General features: G+C 50.8%; 9 protein-coding genes across 9 annotated transcripts; 4 read left to right on the top strand and 5 right to left on the bottom strand.

The window, feature by feature from the left end:
• Positions 1–1,626: 1,626 nt before the first annotated feature.
• LTR84_000332 (uncharacterized protein) lies at positions 1,627–3,641 on the top strand (the record flags this gene model as incomplete). The annotated part of the gene is made up of 6 exons (XM_064843963.1): positions 1,627–1,707; positions 1,886–2,075; positions 2,125–2,268; positions 2,351–3,016; positions 3,096–3,371; positions 3,469–3,641. The coding sequence occupies 6 exons, from the start codon at positions 1,627–1,629 to the stop codon at positions 3,639–3,641; spliced, it is 1,530 nt and encodes a 509-aa protein (XP_064711823.1).
• A 462-nt stretch (positions 3,642–4,103) lies between these two features.
• On the bottom strand, positions 4,104–4,872 carry LTR84_000331 (uncharacterized protein; the record flags this gene model as incomplete). The annotated part of the gene is made up of 2 exons (XM_064843962.1): positions 4,104–4,500; positions 4,568–4,872. The coding sequence occupies 2 exons, from the start codon at positions 4,870–4,872 to the stop codon at positions 4,104–4,106; spliced, it is 702 nt and encodes a 233-aa protein (XP_064711822.1).
• A 395-nt stretch (positions 4,873–5,267) lies between these two features.
• LTR84_000330 (uncharacterized protein) lies at positions 5,268–5,849 on the top strand (the record flags this gene model as incomplete). Its single annotated transcript, XM_064843961.1, has 4 exons — positions 5,268–5,492; positions 5,550–5,567; positions 5,620–5,749; positions 5,803–5,849. The coding sequence occupies 4 exons, from the start codon at positions 5,268–5,270 to the stop codon at positions 5,847–5,849; spliced, it is 420 nt and encodes a 139-aa protein (XP_064711821.1).
• A 266-nt stretch (positions 5,850–6,115) lies between these two features.
• On the bottom strand, positions 6,116–7,537 carry LTR84_000329 (uncharacterized protein; the record flags this gene model as incomplete). Its single annotated transcript, XM_064843960.1, has 1 exon — positions 6,116–7,537. One exon carries the CDS (start codon positions 7,535–7,537, stop codon positions 6,116–6,118), a length of 1,422 nt encoding a protein of 473 aa, XP_064711820.1.
• Positions 7,538–8,392: 855 nt separating this feature from the next.
• On the top strand, positions 8,393–9,760 carry LTR84_000328 (uncharacterized protein; the record flags this gene model as incomplete). The annotated part of the gene is made up of 1 exon (XM_064843959.1): positions 8,393–9,760. The coding sequence occupies one exon, from the start codon at positions 8,393–8,395 to the stop codon at positions 9,758–9,760; it is 1,368 nt and encodes a 455-aa protein (XP_064711819.1).
• A 247-nt stretch (positions 9,761–10,007) lies between these two features.
• LTR84_000327 (uncharacterized protein) lies at positions 10,008–11,650 on the bottom strand (the record flags this gene model as incomplete). The annotated part of the gene is made up of 2 exons (XM_064843958.1): positions 10,008–11,095; positions 11,155–11,650. 2 exons carry the CDS (start codon positions 11,648–11,650, stop codon positions 10,008–10,010), a joined length of 1,584 nt encoding a protein of 527 aa, XP_064711818.1.
• A 1,137-nt stretch (positions 11,651–12,787) lies between these two features.
• Positions 12,788–14,002, bottom strand: ERG6 (Delta(24)-sterol C-methyltransferase; the record flags this gene model as incomplete). Its single annotated transcript, XM_064843957.1, has 2 exons — positions 12,788–13,688; positions 13,746–14,002. 2 exons carry the CDS (start codon positions 14,000–14,002, stop codon positions 12,788–12,790), a joined length of 1,158 nt encoding a protein of 385 aa, XP_064711817.1.
• A 736-nt stretch (positions 14,003–14,738) lies between these two features.
• SLT11 (Pre-mRNA-splicing factor slt11) lies at positions 14,739–15,866 on the top strand (the record flags this gene model as incomplete). Its single annotated transcript, XM_064843956.1, has 1 exon — positions 14,739–15,866. One exon carries the CDS (start codon positions 14,739–14,741, stop codon positions 15,864–15,866), a length of 1,128 nt encoding a protein of 375 aa, XP_064711816.1.
• Positions 15,867–15,967: 101 nt separating this feature from the next.
• On the bottom strand, positions 15,968–16,357 carry MZM1 (Mitochondrial zinc maintenance protein 1, mitochondrial; the record flags this gene model as incomplete). The annotated part of the gene is made up of 2 exons (XM_064843955.1): positions 15,968–16,071; positions 16,123–16,357. The coding sequence occupies 2 exons, from the start codon at positions 16,355–16,357 to the stop codon at positions 15,968–15,970; spliced, it is 339 nt and encodes a 112-aa protein (XP_064711815.1).
• Between the last annotated feature and the right edge of the window lie 227 nt (positions 16,358–16,584).

The following is a 16,584-nucleotide window of genomic DNA, read 5'->3' as shown; positions in this document are numbered from 1 at the left end:
GATACGGGTGGTTAATGCAGGTTCTCGTATCTCGCCTCTGTGGCACTTGGGACCCCAAGTTCTCACATGCGGAAAAATGCAAGGCATTGTAGACGTAGATGCCAACTACGATTTTTTTGCTCTTCTTGGGTTCGAATTCTTCTTCGGACGTGTTGAATTCTTTTTTTGGTCGTTGATAGGAAGATTTCATCTTAACGCCTCGAAGACTCGGCTTTATTCACAAACAATGGACTTGTGCCCACCTGTCTCACCAGATGTTCCCCAAACTTTGCGTCATTCGAACGTAAGCATCCCGTCTCTGCGTGGATAGGATCATGGAATTGCCGTTCTCGACAGGGCGGCTTATGTTGAAACAGATATTGCCTTTAGATGCGGAACACCTCAGTCTGACCGACCAACAAAAGTACGGGAATTCTTTACTAAATATAATGTCAAGCGAACTGAGACTGTAGATATCAGTCTTCAAAACAACACAGCCTAAGCCGGTGGGCTGATTGTATCTTGTTCCTTCCTGCACAAACATGCCCTAGCTCAGACACGGCTTGCGGAGGAAGCCAGATACATAACTTCGTATTCGGCAAAGCCAGAACAAAGGTTATACGGACGGCATGTTGCTCTTAATGCACGGAGCGTAAAGTAGGGAGGTCCATATCATTTCCGGTCAACTGCGAGAAGCAACTCGTCAAAGTCCGTGGAGGTTTCGTTAAGCTTCAAACTGCCGAAGCTTAACGTGATAGTCTCCCTGAAGAGACGGCATCGGGAGCTTCACAACAGCTTTTCGGGGAGAGTCCCCAGGCATTTGTTTAGAAGGGCTCACAAACCCGGGAAATCAATAGTGACAGAAGTTCAATTTGACCTCAGAGCAAGTGTTTTGGTTAGAAATGCTGAGTGGTCAGCCTTGACTACAACCACAACCAGCATGCCCTTGCCAATAAAGGTCCGGGTATTATCCTTGGCGGTTAGTCTCCTTCCTCCTTTAATTGCGGCTAAATCCCAGGATGTGGCAACATCATCCGTAAACAATGAGCGAATTGCCTCGTTACGAACCCATTTGTGACCGCAGTAAATTCCACGATTGGAGAAAGACTTTTCGCTAGAAAGCAAAAGGGTCAAAGCCTGTAGCCGTCCGGGTGAAGCAATTCGCTAAGGCCTTGTCCCGTTCTTGACTCCCGCCACATCCAGGTAGGTGGAAGCTTGGTGATTCGGGAATACACCTATGAAGTACTCGTACACGTACGAGATACTATCACACTGCCTCTCCTCGAATTGGAGACTCCACAACTTCACCCACCATATGAAGAGAGGCCCCAGATGCCTCTGAATACTCATGTGGAGCCCCACCATGCTCGTACAGAGTCATACGAGTTGATCGGCGTGATTACTACCTCGGATTGTCCGGGCCACGCCTGATAGCTCTTCTCGAATTCGGTATCCCGGGCGCAAGGCTAAATTCGTGATGGGACTATCAGTCTCCCTCTTTGTGGATGTTACGCTAGGTAGCTGGCATCTCCATGGCCCATGTGGGAGGAAAAAGAATAAGAATGGGGTCATTTCTCCAGGCCCTGTGTCTTCGCAGCACGGCTTTTTCCTCTGAATATCCAGTACACAACCAACTAAGTCCAGAATATGACGAAGATCACCAAGCCTACCACTGGTGAGACAGGAGCGGCAGAACCTATCCTCACTCGGATTGTCAGAGAGGACAAGGTTCGTTGGTATAAGAAGCCAAACTTACGATTCCTTTATTTCATGCTCTTTCCAACATGCATGGGAGTTGAGCTGACCTCCGGGTTTGACTCCCAATTGATCAATGCACTTCAGATCGTCCCATCATGGATCAAATGTCTGCCACCATTTTCATCTTTGAGACCAATGTGCTGACTAGATTGTGAAAGATTTCGATAATCCACAAGGATCCTTGAAGGGAATCATTGGTGCAGCATATTCTCTTGGAGCTATCTTATCTCTTCCTTTCGTGCCCATCGCCAATGAACGATTTGGAAGACGATGGGCCATAGCGCTCGGATCCGTCATCATGTTGATTGGTGCTATCATCCAAGGATGCGCCCAAAGTGGTAAGTAATCCAAAGAAAGTTTTACTTGGTATGCTAACTTGTCCTACAGTTGGCATGTATATTGCTGCACGGCTAATCCTTGGATTCGGTATACCAATGTGCATTGTAGCTGGATCATCCTTGATAGGTGAACTGGGTTACCCCAAGGAACGTCCAGTTCTTACATCCCTCTTCAATGTCTCTTATTTCGTTGGTATGTCCCTAAATTTTTCAACTCGTGCCCTAGAAAACATCTGCCCATGGGCGTTCTCTATGATACTAACGGATGTGTTCAGGGCAAATTACTGCGGCTGGCATCACTTTCGGTACTAACAGCATTGCTTCCAACTGGGGCTGGAGAATTCCCTCTTTACTCCAGATGGCACCGTCTCTCCTTCAGCTTTCCTTCGTCTTCTTCCTACCGGAAAGTCCTCGCTGGCTCGTTTCCAAAGACCGCAGCGAGGAGGCCTTTGAGATCCTGACCAAATACCACGCGGAGGGGGACCGAGACTCAGAATTTGTTCGGGCAGAAATGGCCCAGATCCAAACGACCATCCACCTTGAGATGGAAAACTCTCGCAAGTCATGGTTTGATCTGTTCGCGACCGCTGGAATGCGTCGTCGTGCTCTGGTATCTACCTTCCTTGGTCTCTTCACCCAATGGTCTGGCAATACTTTGATCTCGTACTACTTGGGTGACCTTCTCGCCATGATTGGCCATACCGACTCGGTGTTCAAGCAGAAGATCAACCTTGGTAACTCCTGCTGGAGTCTCGTGTGTGGTGTGACTGCTTCTCTTCTAGTTACTAGGTTCAGACGACGAACTATGTATCTGGCTTGCACGATCAGTCTTTTGCTCGTCTACATTTCGTGGACCATCTCCATGCAACAGGCAATGCAGGCTAAAGCCGAAAAGCGCAAGAACGGATCTGCCGGTATCGCCACTATCTTTTTCATTTTCCGTAAGCCCAACTCTTTCTCGATCTCGAACGAGCGATCGAATCTCCTATCTCGGGAACAGTCCTCTAACTACATCTCCAGTCTATTCCCCAGCCTATAATCTCGGCTACAACGCCCTGACATATACCTACATGGTCGAAATCTGGCCATACGCCGAGCGATCCCGCGGCCTCGCCCTCTTCCAATTCTTCGGACGCATGGCGAATTTCTTCACCACGTTCGTCAACCCGATCGGCCTGGACAACATCGGCTGGAAATGGCTCATCACGTATTGCTGCTGGCTAGCCTTTGAAATCGTGTTTGTGTGGTTCTTCTTCCCCGAGACCTCGAACCGCACTCTCGAGGAGCTTGCTTTCTGTACGTTCCCCTCTTTTTCCTGTCTTCGCCTGCCTAGATTCGTGCTTCATTACCGGCCTTCTGGTCGTCGGACGATTACTGACTTATTTTTCTGCAGTGTTTGAGGACAAGGCTCTTGCCGAGCAGGCCGTCATGGCCGTTGAGAAAGTCATCCACGATGACGATGTCGACGCGGTCACTTTGGATACCAAGCGTGCTCAAGGCGGCCAGACGGAGCTCGTTGAAGAAATTCCGGATCACGGCACGACTCAAGCTCCGAGTAAAGTGTGAAGGCCTTGGACTTTAGAATGCAAGTTTTGCTGTTCTTGAATGGCTTATATTCGGCCTATCAACGTAATGAATCACCGAAAGCTGGGGGAGTGGAAAATGACCTGGACTTTGAAACACTCAAGTTGTCGACTTCTGTTGTGATTAGCATCTTTGATATCCTATGAATAATACTGAATACGATGCTGCATTTGTTATGTCGAGCTCTCTCTTGATAGTGAGGCTCTCACTGCGGGACTCTGAACGTGCCAGAATACATTCATACTCTCCAAAGGAGATATAATTGAACGCTAACGAAAAGCCTTTTGAATTTCTTCCGTTTTGGCGGGTCTGTCCTTCATTCAGAAGCTCTGGCATAGTTAGGTACACGCTGAGGACGAAAAATGCCAACCATAAACCCTGGCCATGTCAATATTTGCGGGGGCAAAAAACAGAACAGCATGCCCTTTTTTTCCCTTTTCTGTTTTATCTGTAGGGAGCATCAGCTCTGGCGACGGCAGCCAGCTCTGGTTCCCATTTATCTCCATTGGCCAGCAGCTTCTCCTTGTTGTATAACAGCTCTTCTCGGTACTCGGTGGCGTATTCTGCGTTGGGGGTTTCAACAATGGCGTCCACGGGACAGCTCTCCTGGCAAAGTCCGCAGTAAATGCACTTGGTCATGTCGATGTCATAGCGGGTGGTTCTCCTTGAGCCGTCCTCTCGCTCTTCGGCCTCAATGGTGATGGCCAGAGCAGGGCAGATAGCTTCGCAGAGCTTGCAGGCGATACAACGCTCTTCGCCTGAGGGGTATCTTCGGAGTGCATGTTCGCCTCTGAATCGTGGGGAAATTGGACCCTTTTCGAATGGGTAAAAGATTGTGTAGCTATAAAAAAGGAATATGTCAGCTTTCCTCTTTTTACCTCGTGTATAGGTATGGAATATAGACATACGGTGGTCTGAAGAATTGTTCGAGCACGACATACATGCCGCGAAACATCTCAGTCAAAAGAAAGTAATTACTGGCTTTGTCGAGGACATGTTCTCCTTCGTCGAATCGCTTTGGTCTAGGTAACCGATAGCCTTGAGGGGGAGGGCCAGAAGGGAGGGCATTTCGAGGACTGGAGGTGTGAAATTGAGCTGTGGTGGCGGCGCGGAGGAATGGGGATCGGTCTGCTTGTAGTTGTCTTGAGATGAGGGCAGAAGCTGTGGAAGGTCTCGCGACCAGCCGCGATGCTGGACGAATTGTAGACGCCATCGTCCTTACAAGTTCCAGACTGAGATAGACAATGGGTGGCGGTCGCGAAGGGAATCCGTGGGCATGAGGCAATGGAGGACGTCAACGGGAATTAGTATGAGAGAATGGACTTTGGAAGTGGAGACTTGTCATTCAATTTCGGGGCAAGATGATTGGGGACAAGAGCTATCTTGCATTATGTAATGATGGTTGTGCACGTGATCACCACTCAAAAAACAGTGGCAGCTGCGACTGCGAGTCTTGCTTGCTCCTTCCTGCAGTGCTTTGCTTGACATCAGAATTCAGACTCCCAAAGTTCCCAACCCATCACCAAAGTTCACTCCTTCACCGGTCCACCACAGTGCAACCCTCTCCTTCGCGCCGATCAACCATCTAATCCTTTCATCTCCGTCAAGATGCTCCGCACCGGTGCCGTAAAAGCGCTTCAAGCTATCACAAGAACCCAGGTTCCCCGACAGTTACCTGCTTTCCGCTCTCAAATCACATCTTCATATCTGCAATCCTCCCAGGTCACTCCCGCATTCGCCATCTCAAGCATAAGATGCTACTCGGCCTCTGCGGGTCTCACAAAACCTGAGGTTCAGGGACGGATAATGGATTTGTTGAAGAACTTTGACAAGGTGCGCTATAGAATAAAAGGATCTCTGGGACAAGCAACTTTCTAACTCGTTTTCCAGGTCACAGACGCATCAAAGGTACCTTGAGCAGGTCTATGGACATAGACTCGTTACTAACACCCGTCACTAGATCAGCGGAACGTCGCACTTCCAGAACGATTTGGGTTTGGACAGCTTGGACACTGTCGAGGTCGTCATGGCCATTGAAGAAGAATTCAGCATTGAGATTCCCGACAAGGAGGCCGATGCCATCCACAGCGGTTTGTTGACCTTAGGCTTACATTCCAGACCTCTTCTAACGAGTTTCCAATAGTCGACCAGGCAGTCACATACATTGTCGCTCAACCTGATGCTCACTGAGTGATGATAGGGAGATTGGGAGTAAATGGGCCGTGGACAGAAAAAAACAACAGCTCTGTACATTTTTCTCTTTGAAGGGAAATCCATTGAACTTGTACTATCACCTACATTGTTAGATCATTGGGTCTCCCTAACCATCTCTGATCCACATTCCCAAGTCCAACCTTTGGGCTCTTTCATTCTCTCTCGTCTCGATCGGGCTGGAATGTTTGATTCGCTTGATTCTCTATTTTCGTCCTCTACCTTTCTGCTATATGACTATATGACTATATGACTCCAGTCTCGCGAAGTCCTGTGATATCTGAAGCAGCATATCCCAACTCGGAAAGAACATCATCAGTATGCTCACCCAACAGTGGTGGTTTTATGCGAACGCCCATTTTGGCACCTTCGAACTTCATCGCTGGTCCGATCATTCTCAGAACCCCATCCCTAGCCGCTTCAAAATCCTCGACTTCCATGATCATGTTTCGAGCCAGTGCTTGTGGATGTTCAACTGCCTCAACCACATCATTGATAGCTCCATATGGCAAACCACTGCCCTCGAACACCTGCATCCATTCATCTTTGGTCTTCTCCTTGAATCTCTTCTGCAGGATAGCATTGATCTCTTCCCGATTTGCTACCCTACCGTCATTGGAATGAAAACGTGTATTTTCACCAAGCCCTTGGACTTGCAGTCGTTTGCAGAAACCGTCCCATTGTCGTCTGTTGTTCGCTGCAACATACACCATCTTCTTGTCTTTGGTCTCAAAACCACCATAAGGTACTAGATTTGGGTGTTCAAGTCCCAACCTCTTTCCTCGTCTCCTGGCCTTTGGCTCCTTGTCCCGGTCAAGATTCATACTCGCCAGTCCAACATTGATCAATAGTGTCAGGGAGCTCTCGAACAGACTTCCCTCGATATTACAGCCAACTCCTGTACGCTCTCTCTGTGCAATAGCTGCCAGAATTGCGCCATGGGAGTACAGCCCGGTACAGAGATCCGCAATCGCGACACCAGGTTTTGAAGGCGGCCTTGAACCTTCTCCCGTAATATGCAGCAAACCAGCCTCAGCGAGCGCGAGAGCATCATACCCAGCACGATCCTTACTCGGTCCAGTAGAGCCATAGCCACTAACGCTCGCGTAGATAATGCGCTCATTCTCCTTCCGGAGATCTTGATACCCCAAACCCATGGCATTCATCTTCCCCGGCACAAAATTATTCACCACGACATCACTCTCTCTAGCGAGTTTCTTCACAATCTCAACACCCTCTGGGGACTTCAGATTGAGCGTCACAGATCTTTTGTTCCGATTCACAGCTGCGAAATACAGGCTCATCAGGGGATACTCGTCTTTCCACATGGGAGATTCATTGGCCGTGCGCCACTGTCGAGTCTCGTCTCCGACGCCAGGCTGCTCAACCTTGAGCACTTCGGCGCCGTAGTCGGCCAGGATCTGTGTGCAGAATGGCCCTGCTAGCACGCGAGACAGGTCCAATACTCTTAGACCCGATAGTGGGAGACTATCTGTAGCAGTGGATGGTGGCGAGGTGTTGAGGTTTGACTTGTGCCGCCGCTGAGCTGCCCCGTCATATCTGATTTTGTAGTTTACAAGACATGGTCTCTTCGTAATCGTCGACGTCTTCTGAGAGCAGAAACTCTCATTGAAGCTCCTCCCCAGTTGTGGGACTGCTCGCTTCATTGTGGTAATCGCGATATATAAGTCCGATGTGCTGGGTGCGTCTTCATTCGTTCTCAGAACAGCCACTCGTCTCTCGTCAATTTGGATCAATATTCGGTCATTGATTTCAATGTCTCATCTATAGAGGAAAATATACCACTCCACCCCAGAAATCAAGTAGGGATAAAAACAATCCCCGATCAAACTCCGCACAAGATCCTGGGGAACTGAAGGGCAGTCGATACCGCGGAACTATTGGAATCACCTTCCGCGGATATGGCTTTCGTTAGCGGAATATTGACCACGAAACTCAGCTGAGGGGTCCTGGCGCAGTCTCGATGATGCAAAGTGATCGAGTACTACGTAGCCACAGTATGTACGTACGCACTCTACACTACCATTACTCCATAGTAGACGGAAGAATCACGGCCATTTCGAGGCGATATTTGACATCACATAGCAGGAATCGTAGACCGATAGTAGGGTGCTTCTCCGCACTTGATGCCAGCCTTGCTCCCTTTTCCCCGCCTCCGGGGCTCAGCCTCGGCTCCTTTTTTGGAAGTTCTCGATCATCATACCCCAACTTCTTTGCCCAAAGAGAAGCCTTCTGTTGGAGTATTTGCCCTTACTCCTGTGATAAGTGATTCATGGTAGATGTGAGAACCAGCTCCATTCTTCGAAGGTGGTATCTTTCTAGCAGTAGTGGGAATCTCCTCAGGACGGTCAACATACCACCACCGTTCTCTCTGCAAGCGCCCAAATATATATATAAATCTGGTGGCATTTCCGGCGTCCTGCTTGGTGTTGCACAGATTTAACGCGCATTGCTGTCAGCGACGAGTTGGAGGAGAGGTCTGAGCATTCTTACTTGAGATCATGGGTTCCAAAAGACCAAATGGCAGCTTCGCCACCTTAAGCCAATACTTCACACGGCCACGATCACGGCCTTCAATATCATGCAACCACTTCAAATCAACAACCACCCCACCACTGCCCAGACATACACGAAGCATTTCCGTCCGCGCAACCGAATACCTACAACTACATGACCCCGACCTGACCGACTCACAACGCACGGTCCGCGAAGCCATCAGCAAAATATGCAGCAAGTTCCCGGACAGCTACTGGGCGACGGCGGAAAAGGAGCACCGGTTCCCAGTCGAATTCCACCAGGCGATCGCGGGAGACGGCTGGCTGGGCATCTGCATGCCGGCGGAGTACGGGGGCAGCGAGCTGGGGATCGCCGAGGCGGCGGTGATGGTGCAGACGATCGCGGAGAGCGGGGCGGCCTACGCGGGCGCCAGCGCCGTGCACATGAACATCTTCGGGCTCGAGCCCGTGAGGAAGTTCGGCACCGACGAGCAGAAACGCCGCATGCTGGTGCCGCTCATCGCCGGCGAGCATCGCGCTTGCTTTGGCGTCACGGAGCCGAACACGGGGCTGGACACCTTGAAGTTGCAGTCCAAGGCCGTCAAGGTCAAGGTCGGTGATGAGTCTGGCTCCGAGGGCGAGGGCGACCACTATCTCCTCAGCGGGCAGAAGATATGGATTTCGACGGCGCAGGTCGCGGAGAAGATCCTGATCCTGACGCGCACGACGCCGCTCGAGGGCGTCACCAAGCCCAGCCAGGGCCTCAGCCTGTTCTACACGGACCTGGACCGGTCGCAGGTGCAGATCACCGAGATCCCCAAGATGGGCCGGGCGGCGGTCGACTCGAACAGCCTGTTCTTCGACGACTGGAAGGTGCCCGCGGCGGACCTCATCGGCCAGGAAAACCACGGCTTCAAAATGATCATGCACGGCATGAACGCCGAGCGCATCCTCATTGCCGCCGAGGCCATCGGCATCGGATACGCCGCATTGAGGCGCGCCGCGCTGTATGCTGGCGAGCGCCATGTTTTCGGCAGGCCCATTGGTCAGAATCAGGGCGTGCAGCATCCCCTGGCGACAAGTTGGATGGAGCTTGAGGCCGCCAGGCTCATGATCTATCAGGCTGCCAGGCTGTATGATGAAGGGTATGAGGCCGGTGAGTACGCCAACGCCGCGAAGTTCTTGGCCGCCGAGGCGGCGTATAAAGCCTGTGAGCGCGCGGTGTTGGCCCATGGGGGTATGGGGTATGCGAAGGAGTATCATGTTGAGAGATATTTTCGGGAGGTTATGATCCCGAGGATTGCGCCTGTTAGTCGTGAGATGATCATGAATTACATTGGACAGAGGGTTTTGGGATTGCCGAAGTCCTACTAGAGTATGAGTAGGTTGTCTGACATTCGAGCTCCGAAGAAGCAATTTGTAGATATCCACTTGAGCATTTGGGAAGAGCGTCAGTGCGAGCAGATAAGAGAATCAAAATTATATTCATCAATTCGTGCATATGTAATCGGGACCAGACTTGTAGCAGCTATGTTGATACACAACCTGAGCCTTAAAATATGCTTAAGATTGTCGTAAATTGCCTTCAGCTTCCTTCCCAGGCTATGTCCACATCGTAATTCTATAAGAGCATCAGTCCAGTACCGAAAAGAAAGCTACCCATGACAACTGCTGCCACCGCAATGACACTATTGCTTTGGACGGATCTGGGCCGTAAGTGAGGATTGGCGGCGTTGCTGCTACTTGAGCTTCCACTGCCACCAGTGCTACTAGCCCCCGAGCTTCCTGTAGGAGTTAGGTTGAAAGTAGCTGATCTCGTAACCTCACCACCAGACAGATCTCCAGTAGCGGTAGCGGTCGCCTCGCTGATGCGTGGATTTCCAGAGAAAGTCTGTACGACGCTTGCTGCAGTGGCGGTCGATACAACACCGGGGATGCCACTGCTGACCTGGAAGGCCTGGACATCTTGATTCTGTGGGTCGGCATTGAAATTCGTCTGAGCAATCGCAATCTGCTCATTCTCAAGATCGTACACGACATAGGCGCTGCGCAGGAAGGAATCGCCAAATAGTATTGGATTGCTGCCAGCGGCTTCGATTGCAAAAGAACAAGCAGTGTCCCCATTTTGGAAGGTCACTTGACGACCGCTGGTGGTAAGCAGAGGTGTGACGAACTCCGCCAGGCTTACGTTCACGACAGGACCCGTAGATCCGCCGAATTTGAAGGAGAAAGTCAGGTCATCGTTAGCAAGCGAACACCGCACCACATTGCCAAAATCTGGGTCGGTAAGGACACCCACACCATTGAAGATGGCATTGGCGATGTCGTCGGGCAAAAGGGTGTCAGTGGTTCCCGAGTCTAGAATGGCTGGTTGAGCCGACGAGGGGTCGAAGTTATGAGTCTGTCCACCCCCAAAAGCGGTCAAGCCAGTCCACGCAACGGTAAAGGAAGTGATGGAGCCACTTTGGGTGTCGAGTTGAATTGGTAGGGAGACTAGATCACCCTGATATTTGCTGGTGTCGACTCCACCAAAGAGAATAGACCCGGTTGAGGAGTCGAGATCATCCAACCACAGGGAGTAGGCGCGTGTATTGATAAAGCCTTCGGACTTCAAGACATCAATGACATTGGGATACGTGAAACCGTTCTGGGATGCAGCTGCTTCTCCAGACTGAAAACCAATGCCCATGATGCCAATACCTCTAGTATCTGTAGCGTCGCGGGTGAGCAAACATTCATGGTCCATTACCACACCTGGGGAGACTTACTGGCTGTCAAAGCTTCTGCCATGGTCATGTTTGTGAGTTTTGTACTACCAATATTCAAGACATCTGAGATATATGCCCCAGTAATTTCTGATCCGTCGACATACTGAATTTGAAATTCAGGAAGGTTGAGCTGAGCATATGTAGATGAGGCTGATGAATCGTAGGTACCAACAGGACACTGCCGTATATCCTGCCTGCAAATGTCGGCATTGACAGAGGGAAACCAAATATCTGAAGAGCCTGTATCGAGTTGTAGAGAGAAGGATTGGCCAGGAGTTCCCACAGTGACATTGATGAAGTAGAGGATGTACTCGTTGGTCAGGCCGGCGAGAACGGTTTTGGACTGACGTCTGCTGAGATGGGGTGCTTCTTCAGCATTGACACGACGTCGTTCGAAGTTGAACCCAACAGTGCCTGGGTTGGGAGAGGCTGTGACAGATGAAAATGAGGTGAGGAGAGCGGCTGTCGCAAGCAGAAGCTTGGTGATGGGAGGCATCTTTGTCGAGGTTCTTGTTGCTACGAGTACAGACAACACGGAATAGAGTCAAGCAGAAGCAATGGAAGAAGAGAACGGGTTGAAGTAAAAGCACCTGCCTGCAATTATGAAGGAGACCTTCAGGATAAGGCCTGGTTTGAGGCAGTGTTTGAGTTCTCAAGAAATGGAATCAGGTAAAAAGAAGGCGCAGGTTTGGCAAGAGTGAGTGACTTAGTGTTTCCCAGTTTACCAGGCTGGTTTTAGTCTTTGGACGAGCAGCCGCCATTGAAACGCGTTGACCAGCTCTCAGGATGTGACCGAAAGTCGAAGTGATGACGAAGAGGTACGTGGAGGTGGCAGTGACTCGACAAGTTAGAGCCCTGCTTGGCTGTCTGTGGGTCTACGATGTTCGCCTGGGGGAGCCTCATCCAATCCTTCTGGCGGGAGGGCCCCTCTAACGAAGTCTTAATAGGCACCAAGCTACGCCAAGGGGCTCCATGAACACCTTGTTTGGTGGTCTGCTAGAACCTTTTGGCTGTTTCGGCCCTCTGGATGACACCATACGAGGCACCCACCCAGCTGAAGCCGCCCGGGAGGTTGCACCTAACAGCCTGCAGGTGCCAGCTAACTGTCGAAAGCTTCGTCATGCTTGTTTCTCGCCTCCCAAGTCAGTGGCCGAACATGCAGGTCTGGTTTCACTTGACCATTTACGACAGAGCGTACGAGGTAACGTAGGTAGTAAATTAATTCAATCGCTTCTTTTGCTTTGCTTGACCACTTGGACAGCCTCGAAAGATTTGTTGACCATATTAACCACGGCTCGGTACCACCGAGCGGTGGTTTGGACAAGATTATGATAACTAAAATTCATCATCTTTCTAGTGCTATAATCTGAGAAACCGGACTCAAGGCTGTACATTTTCTTTGTCGCTCAAAGCTATTCGATTCCCACCTGCCCTGCATAATCGTTACACACACAAGCTGACTCCCCACTCGATGCTGTCATCCGTCTGTCTATCCTGGCATGACATCTAATATATACAGTCTCTCAATTAATCGATCACTAATAGTTGCTTCGAAGAGCCCGCACTCTTTTGTCCCAATCAGAACGCCTGCGCCGGAAAATTGCAATGACTCTCCGAGGACCTAGGCTCACCCTCAAGCGTCCAAAGGCTTGCGTCCCACCATCAAATACATAGGTGTAAACAGCTTTTGCTTGCCTCCAGCCACCAGGCAATCAGCCGCTAATGCGAGGCTGTCACCTGTCTTTTGTGTACCAGCTGGCATCACTCTCAATGTCTCACCAACGCCGAGAAGTCTGTGTACGAGTCCACGGCCCCACCAGGTCATTCGTCCAACTGTGAAGAGATCACCAAGAGATGAAACATGTTTGAGTTCACCCGCTAGAGGATAGTACCATGGGATGGCATCTGGTCGTTCTGCAAGATCCTCGTGGTGCTCAAGTTCGAATCCAGCAGCCTTGATGGCAGCCAGACCTTCGGAGACCTTGACCATGTTGGAGATACCATCACCTTGTTCGATGCCGAGTCTGATTCTTCGGTGTTCGGGGTTGTCGTTGTCATAGTTATCGGTCATCAGCCACTCATAAACACCAAACACACCACCGGGCTTGAGAACTTTGAATATCTGCTCATACACGCCCTGAAGTTTGGGAGCGTGGACTGTTGCTTCAATAGCATAGACTGCGTCAAAGCTGTTTTCGGGGAATGACATTTGCATGAAATCGCCCTTGACAGCATCCCATTTGTGTGCAATACCCTCTTTCTGTGCATATCGCATTGAACGGGCGATCTGGTAATCATTGTTGTTCAAGCCCACAACGTTGGCACCGGTGAACTTGATCATTTCGCGGCCAGGACCACCAACACCACAGCCAACATCCAATACACGGGCATTCTCCTGAATACCCATCTTTAGTGCCAGGTAATGCTCGTGGCGGGCAATGGCCTTGTAAAATCCTTCGCCATAGGCGAATCGGCAGAAATGGAATGAAGTCCCCCAACCGTACTCGTAGAAATCGGTGGCAAGGTTGTAGTAACTGTGAAAGGGGTGTCAGTACATTGAATTGTAAATGATTCCGACCAGGGGAACGTACTGTCTGGTCAGGGTGGCATATTCGTCTCTCCGAGCCTTTCTGACCTCCTCGGTCTCAACATCGGCGGCCTTGTTGTCCCAGTGCTTGAAGTATTCGTCAATTGCAGCTTTTTGGGCGGCCTTGTCTTTGCCACGCATGGCAGCGAGACCTCCACGGGCTTCGGTGGTGTTGCCATGAAGCGCCTTGAAGAAGGCAGCATCACGAGCGTGGTCTTCTTTCTCAAGAGATTGAGCGGGGAGAACTGCTGCTGGGGCCATGTTGAGGATAGGAGTTGTGGGATGGAGTACTATGAATAGTAAACAAGTTGAAGAAGCGGCGTTGAGGCTGCTCGAGAAGGTTGAAGTAGGAACTCGAAGGGCGACTGGGCGGTCAAGACTCAGGAACGGGTTGTCAAGGATCCGAAAGAATGAAATATAAGTGCAGGATTGCAAAAGAGCGGCGTGGAGGACTGCAGGAGGAAAGCCCAGGTTGGTCCGGTCAAGATTCCAAGCGGCGGCGAACGAGAAGCCAAAGCGAAAGTGAAATCTACGAGTTCCGCTGCCGACCAGCAGAAATTCGTACGATTGAGAACTCCAATTCTCCCGTATTGCCGTACCTGCCCACCAAAAAAATTATGGCACGATCCGGAGAACGCGATCCTGTCCAAGCTAGATTGCCCCACCAACCAATCGCAATTTACAAAACCAGGTCTTGGCAGGGGTGCATCTCCAAAAGTGCAGGTGCAATGGCAAGGGTGTTGGGAAAGCGCAAGGAGCAGAATCACACCGCCAACAGCACGTGCAGTCACATGATTCCTCCGGCTAACCTTCTTCATCAGGGAGGTGGCAACTCAGCCTGACGTCGACAGAATTTTGTGAGCAACTCGAACGAGGCTGACAATTCAGTTTGGCTTGCCCACTCAAATCCCATTTGTAAGGACCCTCAGAGTCCCTCTTCACCCGCTGTCCGCTCTCCTCCGTTCCCTTCTCCTTATACACCTCACCTCTACCCATCATGGCGCCACCACAGATCAAACAGGACTTGAATCGTTCTGGTTGGGAAACGACCGACTTCCCCTCCAGCTGCGAAAACTGCCTCCCCGACAATCCTTATGTCCAGATGTTGAAGGAAGAACATGGCGCCGAATGCAAAATCTGCACCAGACCTTTCACTGTCTTTCGATGGAAAGCCGATCGAACCGCTCGAACCAAACGGACCAATATATGCCTCACCTGCGCTCGTCTGAAAAACTGCTGTCAATGCTGCATGCTTGATTTATCGTTCGGTCTACCTATCACTGTTCGAGATGCTGCCTTGAAAATGGTCGCACCTGGCCCACAGTCCACGATCAATCGAGAATATTACGCCCAAGAGCACGAAAAGGAACTCGAGGAGGGTCGTGGTGCCGTGGAGGCATATGAGAAGACGGACGAGAAAGCGCGCGATCTGCTGAGAAGGCTAGCAAACAGTGAACCCTACTACAAAAAACAACGACGTTTAGAGGCAGAAAACCCCGAGCAGTCGAATGAGCAGAAGCAGGTTACAGCTGGTCCAGGCCCAGTCAGGACATCTGATTCGAGAAGAGGTGGAAACTCACAACGTGGTTCCCGTGCAGGTCCTGGTGGTGCCAGAGCAGTACCAGGAACTGCAAGACCACCACAACCAGAAGACTATCTACCTCCGGTCGATCCCAACATCACCTCCCTTTTCGTCACCGGCGTTGAAGACGATCTTCCTGAACATGCCCTTCGGACCTTCTTCACTCCATTTGGCCAGATTCGATCCTTGGTCTGTTCTCACAGAGCACATTGCGCATTTGTCAATTACGCCACAAGAGAAGGAGCAGAGGCTGCCGCAGCCCACTGTCAAGGAAAAGCTGTTATACAAGGATGTCCCCTGCGTGTCCGATGGGGCAAGCCCAAGCCCCTCGACAATGCCGATCGTGATCAACGCATGGAGTGGGCTCGAGAAGGTAGACAGACAGCTACTGCTGTCAAGAATGCCCCAGGTGGAAGAGCGGGCATTACAGCTGGTGCTGCGGCCCAGATAGAGGGAACTGGAGATGAAGACAGTGCCAGCACCATTGTAGCACCTCCGCCGGGGCAGGGAGATGTCACCTATGCCAGTCTGGCTGGGGATTGAAAGGCTGGCAGTGGGAACAATTGTTGTACAGTTTGAGCGAGGCGTTCAGGCGGGTATATCTCGAGATGATAGTGTATCCAGTCTGTGCATGAGTGGCCTTTTCATAAGCCATCACCACCTGACACTTTGACTTTTCCACCTTTTCCCAATGGGTTTTTAATCGTGTCGTTGTCACCAAGCTCGGTATCTTTGTGTATGTTCAGTTCTGGCACACCGTCAGCATCAGATCAATGTCACTTCTTCGCCGTGCCCATACTTAAGACATCGGAGTCGCCCTGCCGCTCTCCTTGAACAACGTTCTGCCTGAGCATTTGCGCAACACCTTCGGCATGGTCGATTCCCTTGGTGGCCTCTTCGGAAGTCGGGTCGAGAGAGCTTAGCTTGTCAAAGCCTGTCCGTGCTTGTGTCCTTGCAGAATGGAGGAGCATAGAATCACCTTGGAAAGCGATTCGCGTGGCGCGGAGGAGATGTCTGTATGCGGCGAGGGCCATGTTGCTAGTGATCCGGAGAGTATGGGTATCGTATGCAGTCGTTGGTTCTAGGGAATCTGGATCTATCGAAGGAATAGTCTGTAGAATTGATATGCCCGACTCACAAAGCTGCTCATCGTTCCTGCCCAGTTTGATGTTCGAGGGATAGATGAATGGAGAAAGTACAGCGAGCCAATCAGCGCACGTAAGGCTGGGGAATTTTTCCCGGCGAGATATTTTATTTTTTG

The sequence above is a fragment of the Exophiala bonariae genome (genome assembly GCF_035927105.1).
Source record: "Exophiala bonariae strain CCFEE 5792 chromosome Unknown scaffold_1, whole genome shotgun sequence".
NCBI lineage: Eukaryota > Fungi > Ascomycota > Eurotiomycetes > Chaetothyriales > Herpotrichiellaceae > Exophiala > Exophiala bonariae.
Note: the sequence above shows the minus strand (reverse complement) of the source record. Positions and strands in the feature narration are given on the sequence as shown.